This window comes from Macrobrachium rosenbergii, chromosome 30 (genome assembly GCF_040412425.1).
Source record: "Macrobrachium rosenbergii isolate ZJJX-2024 chromosome 30, ASM4041242v1, whole genome shotgun sequence".
Taxonomy (NCBI): domain Eukaryota; kingdom Metazoa; phylum Arthropoda; class Malacostraca; order Decapoda; family Palaemonidae; genus Macrobrachium; species Macrobrachium rosenbergii.
The window spans coordinates 31,468,749-31,495,312 of record NC_089770.1 but is presented as its reverse complement, the minus strand read 5'-3'; the positions used below and the strand labels follow the sequence as shown (position 1 = coordinate 31,495,312).

Below are 26,564 nucleotides of genomic sequence, written 5' to 3'. Positions count from 1 at the left end.
ATAGTGAGTCGGCAGTCTCGGGAGAGATTGTTATTCGTGATAGTGAGAGTAACGCAGTGTGTTATATTACGGGTGAAAATGTCACTTGGGACATAGGCTTGCTGGAACAAAAGCAAGATGAAGATAAATTGTTGTCAGATGCTAAGGCATTTCTTAGGGAGTTTCACCGAAGAAAGGGTATAAGTTGCCTTTTTCTGGTCTAGAGTTGGAGAATAATTTATTGGTGAGAAAAGTTAAGTATAACTTATGAAGTACTCGAAGCATGGGTGAGATTACACAAATCATCGTGCCAGAGAGTCTAGTACCACAAGTTCTAGACATTGTACATTGTAAATTTGGTTCTCCTCATTTGGGTGTGGACAAGACGTATGAAAACGTCAGGTCAAAGTTCTTTTGGAAAAATATGTTTTCCGCAGTAGAAGCCTTTGTGAAGAAGTTGCGATGTTTGCAATGCGAATAAGCCAGCGACGACAGTGTCGTGTCGTTTGGGTTCATATCCCATACCACATAGGCCGTTTCAGAGAGTGCATATGGATATTCTGGGTAACTTCTCAGAGTCCGCTTATGGTTATAGACATTTATTAGTAGTTGTTGATGAGTTGACTCGTTTTGTCGAGATTTTTCCACTGAAATACAAATCAGCTGAGGAAGTTGCTATAGCGTTCTTTAAGGGGATAATTTGTCGATATGGTGTTCCTGAATGTCTGATCACAGACAATGGTAGGGAGTTTATTAATAAGACTTTAGACGGTCTTGCTAATTTGTTGGGGATAAAGAAAGTATCTATAATCCCGTATAGACCTGAAGCGAATGGGTTGTGTGAGAGGGCGAATCGGAAAGTAATCGAAGCTTTGCGCATGACGGTGGGTGGTTCCGATACACATTGGGACAGATCTTTGGATGAAGTGCGATATAGTATCAATACTATGATGAATGACACAATTAAGATATCTCCAGCAGAAGCTTTGTATGGATACAAGTTGAAAGGACCTTTTGATTTGTTACCAGAGCGAGTTCAGGGTGATGTTACGGTCACTTCGTTGATAAATACAGCGAGAGAAAGATTTGCACGTATCAGTAAAGAACTTGAACTTAGTTCGCGTGCAATGGTAGAGAAAAGTAACGCGAAATCGAGGGGAGTAGCTTTTTCGATGGGTGATAGAGTGTTTGTTAAAGTGAATGTTCGGAATGATCTGAATTATAAATTAAGTCCGAAGTTCCACGGACCTTTTGAGATTGTAGAGATCAAAAGAGGGAATAGATTTGTAGTTAAAGATGTAATTACTGGAGTGACGAAATTAACCCATATTTCAAAGTTAAAGAAAGTTGGGATGTAATGGAACGTTTGTATATAGTTAGAGGGATAAATGGGTTGATGTTTGATATTTGTATATAATATTTATTTTTTTTTTTTTGTTTCTTGTTCATTTTGATGTTGAAGTTCTTAATCATTTGTTTTCGAATGATTTTAGTAAATTGAGACATGGGCTTTAATTTCATAGAGATTTGACGTGTGTGTTAGTGTGTTATTGTGTTATTGATGAGTTTAGTCATCTGACGCAATATGTGTGTTGTTTACTTATTTTTTTGGGGAGGTACTTAGTATATCGGTTAAACAAGTCTGATCTTTTTTTTTTCGGGTTGGGAGATCGTATTTGAGTGTTTGGATTTTTTCAGTTTTTTTTTTTTAAAAATGAAGGGAGCTTGATTGTGAGTAATTGTAGTTGTTAGATCCAAGCGATTGCCATTACGTCAATTGCTATTTTGTTGAGAATTAAAGGTGTTGAAAATATTTGCTAACCGGAGTAGAACTTTCATGTCTTTAAAGTCAGATTGATACCTGCAGCAGATGGTTCTCGAGTATTTTTTTGACGTGTTTGGATAGAATTTTTTTTGTGAGTGAGTTCCGTAGAGTTGTTTGTCTTAATAGTGAGTTGACTGTGATTATTCTGAGATACACACTTGGAATTAGTTTTCACATTGTGAGTGTTTGACTTTTGCATTAGTAGTTACGTTTGGTTCAGTAACATGAAACCTTTTTTTTTGTTATTAGACCTTTTTCGAGTGTTTTTTGGAGACTCAGTAGTGACATGGGATAGGGTTAGAGACCATGTTCATTTTGGGAGATCAATATCAAGGTTTGGGAGTTGATTATAAGACAGGTTGTACTTTAGTTAGAGAGAAGTATGTGTGTGACAGTAGTGTTTTCCAGTTGCGAGTTGTGTCTGTGGGTGGTTGTGAATTGTCATTAGTTCATAGACAGACTCCGACAGAATGTGACTTTAGACAGTTCCTGCGAGATTACCACATTGAGTCCACCAGAACGCTTCCTGCCGTGTTTTGCAAGGAGTATGCAGTTACAATGATGTGCCAGAGCAACAAGTCGACGACATTCGTTCTTTGAGGGTCCAAGCTGTTCGACTCATCCTGCAGAATCCTGTCTACGGACTTTCTCGTACTTAGCCGTGCTGTATTCAACAGTTCCGAGAAGATATTTATGCGTCATACGCATAACAAGCATTAGTAGTGGTGGTACCTACGACAGAGGTGCCAATGACTGTTCCACCGTTGGAAGACATCGACGATTCCGTTGATGTTCCAGTATCAGTGAATATATTATGCCAGACAATTTTAATTGTTTTAATAGCATTTTACTGATAATTCTTATTTGTGGGAGTAGTAAAGCTTATTCGTGTTTGTAAGATTACATGTAAAGGCTCTAAGAACTCAACCCCAGTGACTTTGGAAGTGCGTCATGAGAGCAGTCCTAAAGCTGCAGTGCAGTAGACATTGCTAATTGAGCATAGCCCTATCTGTTATGTTTTATACATATGCTTTTGTTTTAGTTTGCCGTTAAGGAGAGCGAGACGCTCTTATGTGGTGGCCGAGCACTATTTCAGAAAAATGGCTGCTACAAGCCGCAATGTTAAAAGCATTTCATAGCTTCAATGCTTTAAGATGTGATGAAAGAATTTTTGGTTCAGATGGTACTGGTGAAGACCATCAGTTGTAAAATCTTTGTATTCGGCAAATAGTTTGATTCATCTCAGCAGTTAATGTGATGAACACGTGATGTTGGCCGAATGTTATGACCAAGTCGCTATGCGCGTACAAGAGTTCGTGTGTTATAGAATTTGATCTTTGTGTCAAAATCTGCCCTAAAAGTGAGTTTGATCGTTCATTAACGTGACCTAGATCTGCAGTATCTTGTGTCTTAGAATTGGCAGAATAAGGTACAGTCCAGGCTTCGTTTTTAAATCGGTGAATTGTGGATTTGTGGTCTTTTAAATTTCAAGACATTTTTTTATGTTTTTACCAAATTCAAGTGATTTTTAACTTATGTTTTTTTAATATTTCAAGACATTTTTGATTTTGTGTGGGAAGTGGATTTAATTTTAATATTTCAATACCTCTTTTATTTTATTGTTTTCTATATTTTACCAGTTTGCTATATTTACTCATGCATTTTAGACTTTTCATTATTATGTTTTGCATTTTATATATTTTAGGGAGTATTATCTGTTTCATTTTTCCGACAGATGTCTGTGGACAGAAGACTTTGTGGGCAAAGCATGGTGTTATCATGCTGGTGTGATCATAGAGAGAGACAGTCGCAAACCTTTGCAATGTCTAGTATTTTATTTGGGAGACTATGAGACTAGACTTTACAAAGTCTATAATGGAATACGTGAGAATTTTTGAATTTGCAGGCTATTAGCCATAATCAGATTTTTAGTTGGACTGAGACTAAATCTTGAGTTAGATGTTTTCTTAGTTGACAATTTCATTTATGATGCATTTTAATCTTTGCTTTGTTTATTCATTTCTTGTTGGGTTTATTTAATAATAAATCTATTTTTGTAGGAAAGATTGAGTTTTCCTTATATGACCCATTTCATTTCTTTAATGTGGAATGAGAGAGAGAGAGAAATCCGTGCGAGAACGAAAGAGATCTTTGTGACGTTAGCGAGAGAGAGAGAGAGAGAGAGAGAGAGAGAGAGAGAGAGAGAGAGAGAGAGAGAGAGAGAGAGAGAGAGAGAGAGGGGCGTGTGAAATACCCGCTGAGAAAGACTCGCTGTTGAAAGAGAGAGAGAGGAAACAAGGTTGACCCCCATCGCCTCTGGAGACAGACCAATCGGTTCGCTACGTAGTGTTCCTACCCGGAACATTCTTATCTGTTTCCAAACAGTTGTAACATATGTATACGTATGTATATATATATATATATATATATATATATATATATATATATATATATATATATAAATTATTTTAAAATTTTAAAAAATCTTGCAAGCCAACAGGTCAGAATAAATTCCTAATACACAACAGAATAGTGAAACAACTGAACTACAAAAAACTCCATAAAACTATATACTTAGAAGCAAATGAAGTCATTACGTAACTAATAAAACAATATTCAACTGAATTAGCGAAATAATAAAGTCCAATAAACATGCGATTTCATAATAAACTCAACTAGACACGTGTCGTTTCTGAATAAAAAATCCTCCTGTTTTACAGAGAATTCTATAACATCTCGCTTAATTCTGTTCTGTCTTTGAGAGAACAGGATCTAAAAGGGAGGTATAAGAGATCACTCATAACTAATCGCCTTGATACCTTAATAATGACTTGTATTTTTGCTAGAGGGTGTTAAGATATCACAGATTAAATTCCATATGTGAGAGCATTAATATTATTTTTAATTTTACTAAGCCTCAGATAATTCCAAAGAAAGATTCAACAATAGGTATTCTTAAACTGGTCATTACGTTATTCTAAAGTAGAATCCTAACAGGAGAGAGAGAGAGAGAGAGAGAGAGAGAGAGAGAGAGAGAGAGAGAGAGAGAGAGAGAGAGAGTAGAGGGGTTGTTACGGAGGAGAAAGAGGGAAGGAGTGGGAGGAGAATTGGAGAGAGAGTCTTAAAGAGAGAGAGAGAGAGAGAGAGAGAGAGAGAGAGAGAGAGAGAGAGAGAGAGAGAGAGAGAGAGAGAGAAAGAGAGAAAGAGAAAGTGTGTTTATCGGTGGTCATTCAGAGTTTTCCCAGGCAGCGCATAGTTGGTCACCTAGTATTTCTATAAAGGCTTCTTCTATTGTTCTAAAGCAAAGCCTGCTAAATTTTCTCAACTACCTTAGGGGCTTGGGTCAAGCTGCACTGAATTATAGTAAGACTGCATGACTGGGGAAAGAATTATTTTCTTATACATAGATGTTTTGGTAAAGTATTTAAAAATTTATATCTGAAAATTTTTAACCGTATTTCTTCTGAATTTCGATTTCATGAATTAAAAAGAACATTTGTTTCTTATAAAATTTATAAATCCAAATTAAAGTGTTATTTCAATACAAATTTGTTCATAAATTTAAATTTTAAATTTGATTTTTTAAAAAATCATTTAATTTAAAACTAAAGACTAATTTGAATTCAAAATCAAGGGTTTCATTTAAATATTTAAACTTAAAAAATGAATTAACTTGTTTAGTTCAAAATTAAAATATTGAAATTCCAATAAATCTATATTTAATTTTTTAAATTTAAAATTTAAACTTTCAAAAAGGAAAGTAAAATAGAAAGCATTGCCAGACGGGTGTCAGATATCCAACTCTCATATGTCGCTGATCCCGAGGCTTGTCGATCAAGAATACATTAGGTAATTGCATGGAAAATCGAATGACTGAGTCTCTCTCTCTCTCTCTCTCTCTCTCTCTCTCTCTCTCTCTCTCTCTCTCTCTCAATTTCATGCACGATAAATTTGTTAAGATTCACAGAATTCTATTTTTATCTCTCTCTCAATTTTCAGGATACCGAATTCTTAAGCAACAAGGCATTTGAAGTAAGATGTTGGTATTCAACAGCTTTTGGATTCATAGAACTCTCTCTCTCTCTCTCTCTCATCGTACACGCCTATTTATTCACGTACTCAAAGATACAATTATCAGTTAATATAGAACTCACTGTGACTTATGAACAACTTAACCCATAGGGAATTACTATTAATAATTAGTTATTATTATTATTATTATTATTATTATTATTATTATTATTATTGTGATAATATAATAATTATTAATATCATCATTTTATAATATACTATAAACTATTCCAATAATAATAATAATAATAATAATAATAATAATAATAATAAAACCATCAAAATTACATTATAAAATTCAATCTTCAAAACAAAACAAAAAATTCAAATTAATAATTTCCCATCCGAAATTTCAATAATCAAAAAAATTTCAAAACAAAAATAAAAAAAATAACTGGAGAAAAATAAAATTACTTAAAATTACATCTAATTAAAACCTCATTTTACGTAGGATATCTTGAACACGTGGGTCAACTCCCTCCCCCCAACTCTCTCTCTCTCTTGAGAGATACCTCTACAAGATTAGCCGGGTCAACCTCCTTTCTTAATGAGTTCAAGGGTGAGGTCACACTCCAAACCTTTTTCATCCACACTCGAGGGATGTCTTTGATATCTGTCACTTCTCTCTTTTTTTTTTTTTGTTTCTCTCTCTGCTCTCTCTCTCTCTCTCTCTCTCTCTCTCTCTCTCTCTCTTCTCTCTCTCTCTCTTAGATATCTGACCCGTACACAATAGAACATTTCAAGTACTGTGGAAATTTCAAAGAAAAAATCTTCTAGATTCAGAGAATTCTGCTCTCTCTCTCTCTCTCTCTCTCTCCTGCTATTATACTAAACAGGATTCGTATATTACGTTATTATACTAAACAGGATAGTATATTATGTTATCACACTATACGGGAGTAGCATATTGTAATTATTCAGTAGAGTGTATATTACGTTATTATACAAGAGAAGTATATTCAATTGTTATATAGGATTAGTATATTAAATGACCATACTAAGTTCTTTCTGCCCCCGTATAATACACTTCAAATCAAATCTCTGCCCTCGTTTACAAAAAATATACAAAAATACACTCGAAAAAAAATTTAAAAAAATACAATCACACAACAATTCACAATCACTGAAACACACACCCACCATTTTTACAAAACCAAACAATTTCTCCCTTCCCCAATTTGAAATCCCCCAGACACACACACAATAAGAGAACAATCATCCTTCGATTGTTTTTTTTTTTTGTGTGTGTGTGTGTGTGTCTGCGCTCGTCTGTCCGTCATCTGCGCAGTGCGAGAGTGCGCAGTTCGGTTAATAAGTCATTCGGGCGCTGTGGATGAGGGACTGGGTTCCATCAAGAGAGTCGGAATTAAATCTGCAAAGGGGAAATGATTTTCATTGGAAGACGTATTGACTTTTTAAAGTGATTATTATTATTATTATTATTATTATTATTATTATTATTATTATTATTATTATTAATTTAATAGGAAAACGACCCTTGTGACTACTGAATTAAAACTTTCAAAAAATTATTATTATTATTATTATTATTATTATTATTATTATTATTATTATTATTATTATCATTATCATCTTAACATGAAAACGACCCTTGTGACTATTGAACTGAAACTGACCTTTAAAAATTATTATTATTATTATTATTATTATTATTATTATTATTATTATTATTATTCAAAATCAGGTCCCAAGCTTAAAAAGATAAAGACAATTGAATGAAGATAATTACAATAACAATTTATTATTATTATTATTATTATTATTATTATTATTATTCCCCCATAACACTCCGTACTCAAAAAAACTAATAAAATCATTTTCTCTTAGTAGAGAAGACTAAACCTCATTGCTCCAGGACTTTAGAATGATAATTAAAATCAACAAAATAATTTTGTAATAATCCAGACACTCCAATAACAATGACCTTTGGAATACGTAATATCATTATACGTCTGTTGCCCATATCAAGTCTCGTACTAGTGAAGGAATTGAAGTTTCAGTCCAACCCTCTGTGATGTCTCAGAAACGCCTTCGACGCAATTAAACTCTTGGGAGGAAAATTAAATGATATATGGATGTGATATTATGCAAATGAGCCGATATGATTTGCTTTTCCTGATATCTTGATCATGTGGATGGTAGGACAATTATTATTATTATTATTATTATTATTATTATTATTATTATTATTATTATTATTATTATTATTATTATTATTATTATTATTATTATCATGAAAAACTTTTGCAGATATCTTGATCATGTGGATGGTAGGAAAATTATTATTATTATTATTATTATTATTATTATTATTATTATTATTATTAATGATAATATAAATGACGAAAATAAGTGATAATAATAATAATAATAATAATAATAATAATAATAATAATAATAATAATAATAACCAACCCTTCCAACCTAGGATTCAATCACCCGAAACAACAAAGCGCAATAAAACATCGCGTTCAATAAACGCGTCACGTGACCTCTTTCCCCGAGGATGACCCAACCCCCAGCGACACCATTCCGATGCAAACAGTCAATATGGGAGGGAGAGAGGTATTTAATATACCCCGTTAACCTTCTTCAATATTCACATCGTATTGCAATGAAGAAAATTATTCATTTCAGCTTCTTTCAAAGAATCAGTGATTCTTGATTCGTCACTTTGGATGTAATGAAATTTGAACCCTGTTTTCAGTGGTTACTTTTTTTTGGCGGGGGCGGCATGGGCTTGGGAGGGTATGGGTGTGGGGAGAGGAAGATGGTATCTGATTGACGGAAGTTCAATTCTGATGCAATGGAAGATTTTATTGCAAATTGTTCATTTATTATTGTTGATGGTTAATGACTACTACTACTACTACTACTACTACTACTACTACTACTAATAATAATAATAATAATAATCCTTTTTCATCTTTCTTTCTTTATGAGGTTATTTCCGAGGTCATTATTTATGATAATAATTTCTCAATGATAATTGAAAATCTAAATTATTTCTGCAATGATAATTGAAAACGTTCGTATATATAATATATATATATAAGTTTTTTATTATTATTATTATTATTATTTATTATTATTATTATTATTATTATTATGAAAAAAATTCATCCACTGTGTTGATGCTTTCCCAAAATCATGAAGAGAAAAATCAAAATCAAATCGTGATTTAAACAAAAATAAATATCTAAAAAAAACATTAAGTTGATTATGTTAACATCATGTTCATTTCAAGTTGCTAAAGTTTATATTTATTAAGTTGCTAAAGTTGGTATTTTATTAAGTTGCTAAGGTTCATATCAAGTTGCTAAAGTTAATACCAAGAAGAATAAATCATGTTTTAAAATTTCTAAATAGAAAACAATTTTAAATCATTACCAAAGAAGACAGGTATCTCTAATTCACAGACGAATCGAAAAGGTTATCTTCGCACCTCAGTTCTATTTCTGTTTTTCGTTAGATTTCTGTAAATGAAAACTATTGAGATTGCTGTTTGTCTGTACGCACTTTTGTTTCTGTCCCCACTTTTTTCTGTCCGCACTTTTTTTCTGTCCGCACTTTTTTCTGTCCGCACTTTTTTTTCAGTCCGCACTTTTTTTTTTTTTTCTGTTGTTGTTTGTACTTTATCTGTCCACTTTTTCTGTCTGCTTTTTTTTTTTTTGTGTCTGCATTTTTTTTGTTGTCCGCACTTTTTTTCTGTCCGCACTTTTTTTCTGTCCGCACTTTTTTTCTGTCCGCACTTTTTTTCAGTCCGCAGTTTTTTTCTGTCCTCACTTTTTTTTGTCTGCACTTTTTTCTGTCTGCACTTTTTCTGTCCACACTTTTTCTGTCTCGCACTCTTTTTTTTTTTTTTTTGTCCGCATTTTTTTTTGTCCGCACTTTTTTTCTGTCTGCACACTTTTTCTGTCATTTTTCTGGATTTTTTTTTTTTCTGTCCGCATTTTTTTTTTTTTCTGTCCACTTTTTCTTTTTTTTTGTCTCTTTTTCTGTCCGCACTTTTTTTCTGCACTTTTTTTCAGTATATAGTTTTTTCTGTCCACTTTTTTTTCTGCACTTTTTCCGCAGTCCGCACTTTTTTCTATCCACATTTTTTTTCTGTCCGCACTTTTTTCTCACTTTTTTTGTCCGCACTTTTTCTGTCCTTTCCTCAATTTTTGTTTTTTTCAGTCCGCAGTTTTTTTCTGTCCGCACTTTTTCTGTCCGCACTTTTTCTGTCCGCACTTTTTTTCTGTCCGCCTTTTTCAGATCTTAAAAAATTTTTTTGTCCGCAGTTTTTGACTTTTTCTGTATTTATTTTTTCTGGCATTTTTTTCTGTCCGCCCTCAGAAATTGCTACATTTATTGGTACGTTGATCATCCACCCTCCAATCATCAAACATACCAAATTGCAGCCCTCTAGCCTCAGTAGTTTTCATTTTATTCAAGGTTAAAGTTAGCGTCTGGCAACGATATAGGATAGACCACCACCGGGCCGTGGTTAAAGTTTCACGGGCAGCGACCCATACAGCATTATACCGAGACCACCGAAAGATAGATCTATTTTCGGTGGCCTTGATTAGACGCTGTAGCGGCTGTACAGAAAACTCGATCGCGCCGAAGAAACTTAGACTCACCTGTGAAATTGATAGCCTCTTAATGCCAGTTGTTATGGGATTAAATATTCAGGTGGGGAGAAGAAGTGTCTGATCAGGTGTCATATTATTTTTATCAAATGTTCTTTTTTCATTTTTGTTTTTTTATATGTTTAAGGGATCTGTAATTTATGCTGTTTAAATCTGTTTTGGATGTAGAGTGTTTATATATATCTAATTTTGATTTAGTTTTGTTTAAAGTCTTATGAAACTTTGTGTAGAATAATATTGTTTATAATTTGCCTATTCATTTAAATGAATCTCTAATATTAGTTTGAGATACTTTGGGCAATTTATTGCGTTTATTTTCTGATATTTTTAATTTATATTCATGTTCATTCTGTGCTGTCTATAAAATTTATATGTATACTTTTTAGCACATATAAAATTTATGTATACTTTTTATTTTCTTCCTAATTTCTATATATGTTCAAGCTAATATATCAAAACATGCTTTGATATATAATCGAGCCCTAAGTCTGTTCCATTTTGAATAATAATAATAATAATAATAATAATAATAATAATAATAATAATAATAATAATAATAATAATAATTATTATTATTATTATTATTATTATTTAACAACCTTAAGATATTTTGATATTTTAGCTTAAGCCCTGATTGGCAGAAAGTACCCCAGTGCTTGGCGTGACAGCCTAAAAATTTCACAAAAAATAAAATACTTTGTCTGAAGAATTGGCAAATAGGATGGCTGTGTTTGCTGCAGTTAAAAGGGAAGCTCTGGTGATGGCAACAGCTGTCGGCTGATGACAACTGTCGTTTTTTTGATTTAATTGAAATAATTTGGACTTTGGAGTTTAGTTCTAAAGGAGACGAAAGAAAAATATTAATATAATAAGTAAAAAAATTAAATTCACAAAAAATTAAAATATATTTAACTTTTACTGTCACTCAGTTACTTTATATCTTAGTACTTTTGTTTTATCTACCTCGAAGATGGAAGATAAAAACATGAATATCAGTAAAAATTTAAATTAAAATAACCAAAAATGTACGTAACAAAAATAAGAGAATGAAAATAACACAAACAAAAATAATGCCTACAGAAATAAACAAAATATTAGAATAGTATATTTTAATAACTTTCATTTTTTTCAGTTCATTATTTTCAATTCTTGTATCACCTGAATTTGTGATTTGATTCATACTCGTATTTTTATTTTTATTATATTTTTACTTTAATTTCTTCTTGTATCATTTAGGATATTTTGCTCTTTACACGTGAGAGAGAGAGAGAGAGAGAGAGAGAGAGAGAGAGAGAGAGAGAGAGAGAGAGAGAGAGATCTGAGCCACTTGCAAAATTACGTACCCATTTGTTCATTAACTTGCCAATAACACAAGAGTTGCCACAACGCGCCTTTACTCCCTGGATTTTGAAAACAAAACAAAACCCTCCATTTGCAAATACAGAAGACTAAGAAAGCATATCTATTGTGATTTATTGATGCAGTGCAATTCCCTCCTTCGCTCTAGTGGCCTGAAATTACGGATAACTCACAATACCTCACAATAAATCACAATCGTAATCTCATTTATACCACTCACTGCATACTTTCCACCATCACAGGCTTGTCATCTCGACCCAAATGGCTGTTTCCATCATGGAGTCCTCTAGGGGAAGATTTTGGGGAGAATCTGAGGGAAGTTTCCCTAGATTTAGGGGAAAGGCTTTAGGAGACGGATATTTTTATTTCCCTAGTCAGGACCCTAAGTACATCCCTAAGTTTAGGTCTGGTTGCATTGCTAAATATATATATATATATATATATATATATATATATATATATATATATATATATATATATATATATATATATATATATATATATATATATATATATATATATATATATATATATATATATACAAATATGGATATATATATTACAAAAAGGACCTCATTCAAACTGGATGGTATCTAATGGAGTTTTTATTCAAAAAGTTACAAGCTTTCTTGGACAAACAGTCCACATTATCAAGTATCCGTACAATGAGCAGACGCGTAGTCCGGCTGTATTTATATCTGTGTGCTGGGTACTTTTGATCCTATAATCGCCTAGCTCTTCCTGTGTGACCTCCACCCCCTCTTGACCTTGGTCTTTCTCTGATCCCTCCTCACAGGTGACCGTTTTCCGTGCGTTCTCTTACGTTTTTTCTTCGTTTCCTTGCTACTGTGGAGTATACGATTTTTCTAGATATGCTGTCTTCAAAGCCGTTTCCGGTGTTCCGTGCCATCGTGTTGTTGGCGCAAGTTATGAAGGCGTTCTCTACAACCAGTCTAGATGTTTTGTTGGTGTTCCTGTACAGAAAACTCATATTTTCCCAGTCTATTCTGTGATCATTTTCCCAACAGTGTTTGGCAACTGCCGACGTCTGATTATAATGCCTTATGTTCTGCAGATGTTGTTTGCTTCGCTCTTTACATGATTTGCCAGTTTCTCCATAGTACCCTTCTTCACAGTCTAGACACGCTGCCTTAAACCCCCTTAATCTCTTCCCCCTCTACCGACTTTTTGTTTCTAACTATTTTATTCCTAATGGTGTTTTTGTAGCTGCCTATCAATTTGAATTATTTAGCTTCCTGTTGATGGGTGCAATAGAGTTGTTGTCCGGGACTGTAATTATTTTCTTTCCTACCAAATGTTCCTTTTCTATCCTTTCCCTCCCCAAAATAGTTTTTCCTTGCTTTGATGTGTGCCCACTCTCACCAATACTTAGGGTAGCCTAATCTCCTAAAACTCTCCCTCAGGTAATCCAGCTCTTCGTCTAAAAATTCCGGACTGCAAATCCTATAAGCCCTGATGGCCAACCCTGTCAATAATCCTATTTTTATTTCTTTCCTATGACTGGAGAACCTATGTATGTATGAATTGGTGTAAGCCTTCTTCCTATATACCTTGAATTTTAAATTCTCCCCTACCCTCTTGACCAGGACATCCAAGAAACGAATTTCTCCCTCCTTCTCTTCTTCTAAGATTTGTAAGGCAGACAAAGGGGAGGCGGCTGTAGTAATGGATGCCGTAGAATACGAGATAAGTTAGAACAACTGTTAAACGATGAAAACACATGAGGCTTGCAACAAAAAACCGGACATTAGGGGGGTACAGTGCAATTTTAACAAAAAAGTAAGGGAAGCGTTGACAAAAATCCACGACAAAACCAAGAGAAAAGAATTAGAACATAGAGTAAAATCAGTGGAAAGTCCAGAGATCCCATATATTTATGGTAGCCCTAAGATCCATAAGGAAGGGTGCCCGCTAAGACCGATCGTGGCATCGACGAGATCACCGCAGAGGAGGCTGGAGAAATTTCTTTCCAACATAATGGGAAAATGGGTAGGCTTAGTATCCGAAGGGCGTTTAAAGCATAACATGAACCTGATAGACGAATTATCCAAAATTAACGTAAAAGACTGCAAATTTGCAAGTTTGGATGGAACTTCCCTGTTCACTAACGTACCAGTAAAGACGACGATGGAAATAATAAAAAAGAATATGGAGGAGGGGGTCTATACATGCGACATAGATCATGACGTTTTAATAAAAATGCTAACAGCGGCCCTCAGCGTTAATGTTTTCAAGTGGGGCGAAAACTATTATATACAAAAAAATGGCGTGGCCATGGGTTCAAGCCTTTCACCAATTCTAGCTAATATCTTTGTGGAATGGTTTGAAAAGGAAGAGGTGGGCAAAGTAAATAAAGGGAACTTAAATATCATAAAATGGGTAAGATACGTTGATGACATCTTGATCATTTACAAAGGAGAAAGGGAAGATCTACACAAGTTTTTAGAAAACATAAATAAAATAAATGAACACATCAAGTTCACATTAGAAGAAGAGAAGGAGGGAGAAATTCGTTTCTTGGATGTCCTGGTCAAGAGGGTAGGGGAGAATTTAAAATTCAAGGTATATAGGAAGAAGGCTTACACCAATTCATACATACATAGGTTCTCCAGTCATAGGAAAGAAATAAAAATAGGATTATTGACAGGGTTGGCCATCAGGGCTTATAGGATTTGCAGTCCGGAATTTTTAGACGAAGAGCTGGATTACCTGAGGGAGAGTTTTAGGAGATTAGGCTACCCTAAGTATTGGTGAGAGCGGGCACACATCAAAGCAAGGAAAAACTATTTTGGGGAGAAGGAAAGGATAGAAAAGGAACATTTGGTAGGAAAGAAAATAATTACAGTCCCGGACAACAACTCTATTGCACCCATCAACAGGAAGCTAAATAATTTCAAATTGATAGGAAGCTACAAAAACACCATTATGAATAAAATAGTTAGAAACAAAAAGTCGGTAGAGGGGGAAGAGATTAGAGGGGGGGGGGTTTATAAGGCAGTGTGTCTAGACTGTGAAGAAGGGTACTATGGCGAAACTGGCAAATCATGTAAAGAGCGAAGCAAACAACATCTGCAGAACATAAGGCATTATAATCAGACGTCGGCAGTTGCCAAACACTGTTGGGAAAATGATCACAGAATAGACTGGGAAAATATGAGTTTTCTGTACAGGAACACCAACAAAACATCTAGACTGGTTGTAGAGAACGCCTTCATAACTTGCGCCAACAACACGATGGCACGGAACACCGGAAACGGCTTTGAAGACAGCATATCTAGAAAAATCGTATACTCCACAGTAGCAAGGAAACGATTTAGAAAAACGTAAGAGAACGCACGGAAAACGGTCACCTGTGAGGAGGGATCAGAGAAAGACCAAGGTCAAGAGGGGGTGGAGGTCACACAGGAAGAGCTAGGCGATTATAGGACCAAAAGTACCCAGCACACAGATATAAATACAGCCGGACTACGCGTCTGCTCATTGTACGGATACTTGATAATGTGGACTGTTTGTCCAAGAAAGCTTGTAACTTTTGAATAAAAACTCCATTAGATACCATCCAGTTTAAATGAGGTCCTTTTAGTAATTCTACTTATGCACAGAACAATTGTGTATGTGATAAAGTTAATATATATATATATATATATATATATATATATATATATATATATATATATATATCTATATATATATATATATATATATATATATATATATATATATATATATATATATATATATATATATATATACAAATTAGTATTAGTTCAGTCTTTACTATATCTCTTTTATTCTGTTATATTTATATTTACTTGTTGGAGAGCAGGTTTAGATTGAAGTGGCCTTATGCCATCACAGACATGACACTAAAGGCATCCCTTGGGTAATTCTTAAGGTGTTGCAAGGTCTATGAGGCCTGGCATGACCCTCTGAACTCATTATACCAACCGAGAAGCCCTCGAGATATTCACAAGAGTTTAAGATCACTCAAAGTACTGCTTTTGTATCGTATTTATGCGCAAATATTTAAATACAAATTTTCCATTCTGATTTTACACCTAAAAACACGAAAACTTAAAAATTAAACACACTTTCTATGGGGGTATCATCTTTGAAAAATGCAGTAACTATGGATATCACATCTTGTAAAAGTACACCAACTGAACGTGCTGTAATTACTGCACATGCAGATTGCACCAGCACTTTTCTGCGAGGTGAACAGAGTAATTTTCAAAGAATGACACTTATACAACTCTTAGTTACATCTCTGATATTACATTAACGAATTCATTTCATCAAATGAGCGCGACTGAACAACCTCATCTCAAGGTCATGTAAAGTCCCTGTGACAAAGACTTTGCAAATGGACATAATACTTGTATGATATTTATGTACAAAAATATAAATATAAATTTTCCATATCTATTTTACAGTTAAAAGCATGAAAACTTATAAATGTACTTCAAACATTAAACAAGCATTTTCTGCAGGGGTATCATCTTTGAAAAGTGCAGTAACTTTGCAAATGGGGATCACATCTTGTAAAAGTACACTAACTGAATGTGCTGAATTTACCTTTGCATTATATTTATGCATGTACAAAAATAAAAATAATACATTTTCGATACAGATTTTACACATGAAAGCATGAAATGCATTTTTCATATAGATTTTACACATAAAAACATGAAATGCATTTTTCATACAGATTTTACACATAAAAGCATGAAATGCATTTTTCATACAGATTTTGCACATTAAAACATGAAATGCATTTTTCATACAGATTTTACACATAAAAGCATGAAATGCATTTTTCATACAGATTTTGCACATTAAAACATGAAATGCATTTTTCATACAGATTTTGCACATTAAAACATGAAATGCATTGTTCGTACAGATTTTACACAAAAGCATGAAATGCATTTTTCATACAGATTTTACACATAAAAGCATGAAATGCAATTTTTCATACAGATTTGACACATAAAAACATGAAAACTTGTAAATTACTTCATAAATTAAACATACCCACTTCAGCAGGGTTTCTCGAGAATTTCGTGTCTGTGAAAAAATCGCGTATGCCCATTAGTTAGGTTCCAGTGAAAAGTTCGTGTGTGTGTGAATTCGCGCAACTCGAATCGTGTAAGATCGAAGTATATATATATATATATATATATATATATATATATATATATATATATATATATATATATATATATATATATATATATATATCTTTTCAATTCATTACATCCTACGACAGCTTTGCAGTTAAAGACACCATTCGTTTGACATCAACAAGAGTTTGTACACTTATTTTTTACTTTATATATTATATATCAAATAATTTTAAATATAACCATTAATTGTTATATATCTAATAAGTACGACAATATTAGTATAAAAATACATAATTAAAGAAATATTAAAACGAAATCCTTTCTAAAGTAGGGTCACAAGGCTACCAAATGATAAGTAAAATAATATTTACATTGGAATTTCACATTAACAGCCACCAAACATTCTTCATGGAAATATAGCTGAAATGATACTCTAGTTTATTCCAGGGACTTAATCCAGCATTATCACTGACCGACTTACGTTAGGGGTCACTTGACAATGAAATTGCCAATTAGGTCCTTATCGATGGCCCCCAAAAGAAAAATGTTTTTGTGGTCAATCACTATTATTGTCCATTCCTTCAATCCTAAATGAAGTTGGGTGTTTTTTTAAGGTAGAAGTGATTACATTATAAATTGATGTTTTACCAGTCAAGTTTGCTCTGCCTTCTCCCTCTAATATTAAAGGCCAAAGTGGCATGATTGACTTTTTTTTATTTTATTTGAAAATAATATTTCCAGGTATGTAGCATTTTAAGCACATGTTTTTTTTCTGGCTAACGGATAAAAAATATATATATATGCTGTGTAAAAAGCATATTAGTTTTACTTAACCACTGAGTTTTGATTAATTTCTAGTTTTTGGGGAGGTTTAGACTTATTTTACGTGGCTATAATGTTAAACAGACGGGACCTACAGCTTATTGTAAAATTTATAACCACTTTATATTAACGTGAATTTATTATTCAGAAACAAGATAAATCGTTTTAGTATCTTTTGTTTTCAAGTTTAGGCCCATGAATGACGGTCTCAATTTTAATGACTATAACTGACTTATATATATGCTTAAAAGGAAATTGGAACTTAATGGTTTTGATTCATTTCTAGTTTTGGGCAGTTTTGAACAAAAATATAATGCAAACAGTAAGATTAACAAAAAACTTATAACCCCTTCTCAATATTCCGTCATATTTATTATTCAAGTCATAAATCTTTTATACCGCTTTTGTTTTCAAGAATTTAGGATGACAGTGAAATTCAATTTTATTATGCTATAACTGACTTTTTAAGGAAATTGGAACACTCAGTTGGCGTTTCAGAAATGAACAAAAAACCAATTTTCGTTTTCATAACAAAAAAACTTAAGTTCAGGTCATTTTCCTAAAATAATTACGCATCAGTTCCATTATACCGCCATGTGATAAGAATATTTGGGATAATGCGCCCTGTTTCTGGAGTCTTGTCACGCGTTAGCTAATTGGAACATGATTTTCGTTTTTTATCAGGTTTCAGTTCGTCATTTTCCTAAAATAATTAGCTTTCCTGGCAAATTGTATAAATTTCCAGTTATAATTCATATTATGGGATAATGCTCCTGTTTCTCGTCTAGTGCTAGTAATACGATTGTCCGTTTTATTATCAGATATTGTATATATATATATTAAAACTTTTATATTATATATGCTATATATATGAATTATAGTTATATATATATATATATATATATATATATATATATATATATATATATATATATATATATATATATATATAGTATATGAAAAGCTCATAGATCACAGATATTTTAAGAATTACAATACACAATAGATTTTTTATTAATTGGTGTGGCTAAAGGCATTGGTTCTTCATTGGACAAGTGGGTATCGTTCTCAGATAGCACTCTGCTGGTCTCACGTTCGATTCTCCGACTGGCCAATAAAGAATTAGAGGAATTTATTTCCGGTGATAGAAATTCATTCCTCGTTATAATGTGGTTCTTAGCCACGTAAAATAAATCTAATCCTTCGGGCCAGCCCTAGGAGAGCTGTTAACCAGCTCAGTGGTCTAATGAAACTAAAGTATACTTAAAGGCATTGGGAAGAACCTTGAGAGAATGTTAAGCTGGTGCCTGGCACACATCCAGATTAGTAAAACTGTATACATGTCGAATGTGTCAGATATTCTTGAGACATGAGAACATTCATGTGTGTTTTTTTTGGGGGGGGGAGGAGCCCCAGGGTATGAAGGTATTAGGTATGAAACAAATTGATAATTTACACATAAAAGAGTCCCTATAATATCTAGCAGGGGCCCTTTCATGTGTAAATTATCAAAATGGTTTGCAGACGTATTATCACCCTTTCTAGGAACCTTCTCATCCTTCCACGTCAAACATTCAGAGGATTATATAAAAAAAATTTAACAGTTTAAATATCCCCTCTAATAACATCAAACTGCTCAGCCTAGACATGGAGTCATTATTTACCAAAGACCTGATCGCCGACGTGTTGTCTTTTCTAAAGAGGAGATTACAGAAATATGAAGACCATTTTCCTCATGCCATAGATGAAACTCTAAAACTAATCAATCTCTGTGTAACTAATAATGTGTTTTCTTTCAATGGTAATTTTTACAAACAAAAATTTGGCAGTAGCATGGGCAGTCCCCTATTCCCGCTTCTAGCAAACCTGTACATGGAATATTTTGAAACAAATTTTGTCGCCTAGCAAACCTCGCAATAATATCTGGCTTAGATACATAGATGATATTTTTACTTTCTGGGACAATAGATGGGAAGACTTCAATGAATTTTTTTATATAATAAATTCACTAGTCCGGACCATAAAATTCAAAACAGAATGGGAAAAGGACGGAAAATTGCCGTTCTTAGACGTACTAATCATAAGAGAACTGAACAGATATGCTTTCACAGTATATAGGAAACCCACTTAATCTGTTTCTTACAGTCGTTTCCTTAGCTACCACGATGTCTCCATAAAGTTCATGGTAGGGTGCAACCTATTCCTCTAGGGACTTAAAACATGTTCAAATGGGTACCTAGATAAAGATTTCAACACGATCCGCCAACACATAATGCAACTGCTCTATCCACCGCACATTACCGAGAAGGCTATTAACAAAGCGCATAAAATATACTACAGAGGTCCCACTCACAACAGACAATAGATTTTAATGACAAAAACATCCAAAAAGCTACAGAACATCTCAGGTCTAATAATCCTTTTATTTTCCATTATCCCAAATCCATCATGAGCTCGCTCACTAATGTATGCTTGAATAAAAAAAAAGGGGAAGAAGCAGGAGTTTACAAGATTCCATGCAGCAATTGTAATGAGATTTACGTGGGGGAGATGGGTAGGTCCATCACGGAAAGAATAGCAGAGAACAAACGATCAGTGCGTTATGCTTCAGAGAGTTCGGGGATTTTCCTACATATTTGGGATAAAGGCCATACCATAAACTGGAGTGGGGCAGAGCTGGTTTTCAAAAGTAGCTGTCCATACAAAAGGAAAATTCTGGGATATGCTATCATCACTCAAACCAACAATATGAACCTGTCAGGAGGACATTGGAAATCGAATGATATCGACGAGTTAATCCTCAGGCTTCTTCTTAAGAAGGTGTTTCAGAAAACACGACCACCAGATGCATTGCCAGACATGAGGTAACAAAGCCAAAAATCACAAGGGAATATATATAAAATGAGCTGTCACATTTTTGTAAAAAAAGAATTTTTAAAAATACAGTTTTGTATTTTCTGTAAAAATATTCTTATAAATTGTTCTATTTGTATTTAAGCACTTTCTGTTCCTGTTTAAATGCTCCTTGGACATTCTCTAGTCCAGTACTTAAAAAGTTTACATTTGTCCTGAAAAGAATGTAACAGATGAGAGAATCACAGCTGTTCATACAGTCAACATCTGCTCGCTATTTTATATTGGTGCTTAATTGTGGTGTAAAGTGATTATTATTATATATTAGTGGGTGCATTATAGTTTTTAACTTTTATTAAAGTTAAAAGTTTCTCGAGTGTTTCCTTATTCTTGTGCCTGGATCTTGGTGTTTTGGGTTATTAGATTATTTATTAAGTGGTATATTAAGTGCTAAATAAAGTTAAGTTTAAAGTGAACATAATTCAGTGATAAACTACAACAGACATATTTTGTTTTGGTGGTAATTTTTTTATTATTGCCCGCTGACTTGTATTATAACAAGGCCATTACATCGCTACCATACCACCTGGTAAAGAATATACTTGCAGTGGTGACAATATTTGGGGGCCTGACCGGGATCATATTTATTCATGTGATCGTAATTCTTCATGTGACTTCTTGTTTCATGCGACTCATGTGATTTCATGTGTTTCATGTGACTTATGTGATTCTTGTTATTCAGTGATCTAAGTCACATAGTTCATGTGTATCATGTGATTTATGTGATTCATGTGATTTATGAGATAAGTGTCTGTTGCAGTAAATAAGCTTAAGTATTAAATTTTTCACACCAGATCCAGACGGGCACAATAGTAAGTTGCACTGTTACGAATAGTAAGTGATTCTCTCCATTCATATCCGGTATCGATGATTTGGAGGTATAGTTGGTAGCTTAATGTTAATCGACTGGGACCAGTGTTAATTCACTATCGATAGTGCCCACCCCTTTTCATGAACCACCCTTTTAAGATTCTTCCCAAGCCATTAGACTTCTTCCGACAAACACTTGTGTTAATCCGGATACCGTGTCAATGAGCTACCCTGAATCTTCTTAAATCATAATCATTGAACTAGTTCATTCCTTAGTTAAGACCATTCCGTTGGTCATCTCATTACTTGATTTTGGTTCGTTTTGCGCGCATTAACATCTTCGGACCGATATCGCAATCTTATTCCTCTTAATTGTGGGAATCTCTTTATCACTTGTCAATATTGATAAGTCGTTAATTTTCACTTTTGAATTATCAGTAATGCTCTCATCTGGTTTAAATTATAATTCAGTCCTTCGATATTGAACTTAGTTATTATCAGCAGTTGCTTAAGACTTATTAAATAGCAATTATTTTTGTTAAGGTAACTAGCTTATTTTTAAATAAGTTTCACGATTTTTTGTGCCATCCTAACTTAATTCTTTGCTAAACATGTTCAATTTAGAGCAATTCTTGCTTAACCCTAAAGATGAACTACCAAGATTACATCTTGCAAAGAAAGCGGAACTCTTGACTATCACCCAGAAATGGCAAATACCTTCAGAGTCCTCCTATGTCAAAGCTAGATTGATAAGCGACATCCTCCAATTTCTAATTGCAAAGAATGTAGTTAAAGAGAGCGACGAAGAAGTAGAAGAACTACGTTACCTGACCGGTGCGGTTGCTACCAGTAAAGAAGATCCAGAAGTAACCAAGATGAAACTACAATTGGAATTGGAGAAAATGAAGATACTCAATGCACGAGAAGAAGAAGAAAGGCAAATAAGAGAAGAGGAAAGAAAACGAAGATTAACTCAGGAAGAAGATGAAAGACAAATAAAAGAAGATGAAAGAAAGCGAAGATTAGCTGAGGAAGAAGATGAAAGAAAACTAAGATTAGCTCAGGAAGAGGAAGCAAGAAGACGAGAAGCTGCACTACAGGAAGTAGAACTCCAAAAGAAATTAGCGGAAATAGAATTGTCGAAAACAAGAGAAACTGCTAACATACAACTTAAAACCAAGGAAGAAGAACGCAATCTTCCTGAAAAGTTCGACTTCAACAAAGCAAAAAGCTCATTCCTACATTTGATGAAAAAGAACCCGAAGTATTCTTCGACACTTTCGAGGATACAGCTACCTCACTCGAGTGGCCGGCAGAACACTGGGTAATGCTCATTAGAAACGGTTTCAAAGGTAAGGCAGCTTATGTTTCCTCGCAAATGATTACTGTTAAGGATTATCAGATCCTTAAGAAAGCTATTCTAGATGCTTATTCAATCACCGTAGAAGGATATCGTCAAAGTTTCCGCAATTCACAAAAATCTACAACCCAGACATTTGTGGAATTTTGTGATACTAAAATTAGACAATTTCAAAAGTGGATTGACAAAGCTGGAATTAAAGAATTTGAGTCACTTAAAAGTCTGGTAATCATGGAAGAGTTTCTTAGAAAAGTGCCATTTAACATTGCTAACTATATTTTAGATAAGGAGGAAACGGATCTCATGAAAGCAGCTAGTCTGGCAGATGACTATTTTCTGCGCCATAAATCATATAAACCTGCCCATTATAAAACTACCTTTTTTTCAGACAGATTTTGTACTTACTGCAAGCAGGCAGGACATCTCATTGAAAAGTGTCCAGATCCTCAGTGCAGAAAGTCTGAAGTCAAAGAACATAAGCCTGGTAAAAAACAGGATTCCAAGAAAACGATGCATGTGACCGTCCCTACTCCGGATTTAGATTCCTTCAAACCTTACACATGCCAAGGTTCAGTAAATGGGAAACCTGTCGTTTGTCTTCGTGATACAGGATCGTCTCAAACTATTATCAACCTACCACCACAGGAGCTGACAATGAAGCAAGAATATGTTGCTGTAACGGACTTGACATCGACCAAGACTCTACCCTTGGCTGAGGTAACACTTCAGTGCCCCTACTACACAGGTAAAGCTTCTGTTGCTGTGTCTAATAAACCCTTGCCACATCCATCAATACAGGTACTGATAGGTAATGACCTTGCAGGGGCCAATGCTTTGAATTTAGTAGTAACAGATCCAGATGTCATTCTGAAACAAGAACTTAAAGTAAATGAAAATAAAATTGTTCAATCTGTATCAAAAGTTCCAAAGAAAAATAAAACTCTTGAAACATCTAAAGTAGAGAAGGCTTTGGAATTAGTAAATTTAAGCAAAGTAAAGTTTCAGCAGTTGCAGAGTAATGATCCTAGCCTTACGACATACTGGAAAAGAGTAGAAAATCCATCAGATAACCCCAAGACTCCTTATTTTTATACTGATCACGGCTTACTCTTCAGGCATTTTAGATCTTCCAAAGCACCAGTAACTTCCACGTGGCATGACTGTCACCAGCTTGTCTTACCAGCAACCCTTGTACCACCACTTCTAGATTTGGCTCACACCTCTGAATCCCATCTAGGAGTTAATAAAACCTATCACAGAGTTTCACAGGACTTCTTCTGGCCAGGTATAAAGAAAGATATTAAGGAGTACATAATATCCTGTCATCAATGCCAGGTCACAGGTAGGCCCAACGAGAGTATTATTCGTGCACCTTTGCAGCCCATCTCGGTACCAAAACAACCTTTTGAGAAAATAATTATTGACTGTGTAGGACCTATGCCTAAAACTCGGAAAGGTAACGAGTACTTGCTAACTGTCTTGTGTCCTACTACTAGATATCCCATTGCCATGCCTATTAAGAACATTAATGCCAAAACCATCATTGGTCAGCTTGTTAAAGTGTTCACAACCTTTGGATTTCCTAAGATTCTCCAATGTGACAGAGGTACTAATTTTACCAGTAAGTTATTCAAACAAAGTATGCAAGAGTTTAATATTCACAATGTCTATGCTTCTGCATATCATCCACAGACAAATGGAGCTCTTGAAAGGGTACACCAGACCATCAAAAACCTTCTACGTAAATACATGGAGGAGACTGCCCAATCATGGGATGAAAATTTAGACCTCCTCATGTATATGCTACGCAGTGTACCTAATGATTCGACTGGTGTATCACCCTTCGAACTTATGTTTGGCAGGAAACCACGAACAACGCTAAGCATGGTGAAAGAAAATTTTATTCATAATAAGGAGGAGGATACTACCACCCTGTTAGCTTATATGAAAGAACTGAAAGAAAAGTTCCTTTCCATGTATAATTTTGCTAATGAAAATCTTTTGATTTCTCAGGAGAAAATGTCCAACCTTTACAACAGGAAAACAAAGCTGCGAGAATTCAACATTGGCGACCAGGTTCTGGTTTATCATCCAATACCAGGCGCACCCTTAAGAGAGAAATTTATGGGACCCTATACCATCGCCAGTAGACCTTCCAAATTAAACTATATAATCTCCACACCTGACCGACGACGTCCTACTCAAATGGTACATGTTAATCTTATAAAACCATATCGTGCACCTGCTAATGTGGTAAGTCACATCTCTTCTCAAACGGTTTCTGTTGATACCACAGTTCAGTTCAAAAACCAGGAGGTAGATGAAGAAACTCCTTCAGAGGATAATCTTGTATCATGGAAGGATCTTCTCAACAGCCAAGTATTAGAATCCTTGCCAAGTTATCTTGCAAAAATCCCACCTAATCATCGTAAAACTTTAACTAAGTTACTGCTGGAGTATTCAGATGTTTGTTCGGATCAATTAAAAGTCAGTGACACAATTAAGCATGATATAATTTTAGAGCCAGGAACTACACCCATAAGGCAGCCATATTATAGAGTAGTTGGTAGAAGACTGGAATCTCTAAGGAAGGAGGTTCAATACTTATTAGATAATAATTTAGCTGAACCCAGTACGTCACCTTGGGCTTCACCGTGCATTTTAGTACCCAAAGCCAATGGTCAACTACGGCTATGCACAGATTACCATAAATTAAACAAAGTCACCATTAAAGACTCATTTCCTCTACCTCGAATTAATGATATCTTGGACAACATTGGGAAGGCAAAAATCCTAACACAAATAGATTTGATGAAAGGTTACTATCAAGTTCCATTAACTGAAAAAGCAAAAGAAATTTCTGCCTTTACCACCCCATTTGGTTTATTTTCTTATACAGTGTTACCTTTCGGACTTACTAATTCTCCTGCTACCTTTCAGAGAATGATGAGTAACATTATCATAGGCTTACCTAACACCTACGTGTACCTGGATGATGTGATCATTGTCAGCGAGAATTGGGACGAACATATACATCTAAGGCAACTACTCGAACGGTTCCGCAAAGCCAAGATAACCATTAATTTAGTAAAGAGCACATTTGGCAGAGCGGAAGTAACTTATTTAGGCCATCGCATTGGCAATCACATCGCCCCGAAAGAAGCCAATATCTAAGTGTAACGACCTGAGTGGGCCGTTATGCAGGTTCTTTAAGTTGACGGCAGATGCAACAAACAAAGGAGGGAAAACAAAAAAACAATAAAGAAAGCTTTAAAATTAATTTATTTACAAAAATTTACAAGTGAGTCAGGTCTGGTAAAAGATAAAACCATAAATACAAAATAAAACATCTAAACAAAATCAAGTTAAATAAAAAAAGTAGCTGTAAGAAAAAAAGGCAAAAATAAACAACAGCAGGCAGAAAAAAAAACCAAACATACGTCCTCCATCGGGGCACCAAGACAGCCCTCAGCTGCACAACAGGGACAAAACCCATCAACCAGAAAACCCCGATTTGGTTTATTTTCACACGACTACTCAGTGGTTCCACCTTACGAGGCGTGCTCCAATTTGCTACTCAAAAACTCGACCAACGTCGACTCCAAAAACTGCTGCTTTCACAG

The 26,564-nt window shown here is 34.3% G+C and overlaps 1 protein-coding gene across 1 annotated transcript; it reads left to right on the top strand.

Moving 5' to 3' along the window:
* The first annotated feature begins 23,172 nt into the window (after positions 1 to 23,172).
* LOC136854854 (uncharacterized) lies at positions 23,173 to 26,115 on the top strand. Its single transcript, XM_067131386.1, has one exon. The coding sequence runs from the start codon at positions 23,173 to 23,175 to the stop codon at positions 26,113 to 26,115; it is 2,943 nt and encodes a 980-aa protein (XP_066987487.1).
* Positions 26,116 to 26,564: the final 449 nt, after the last annotated feature.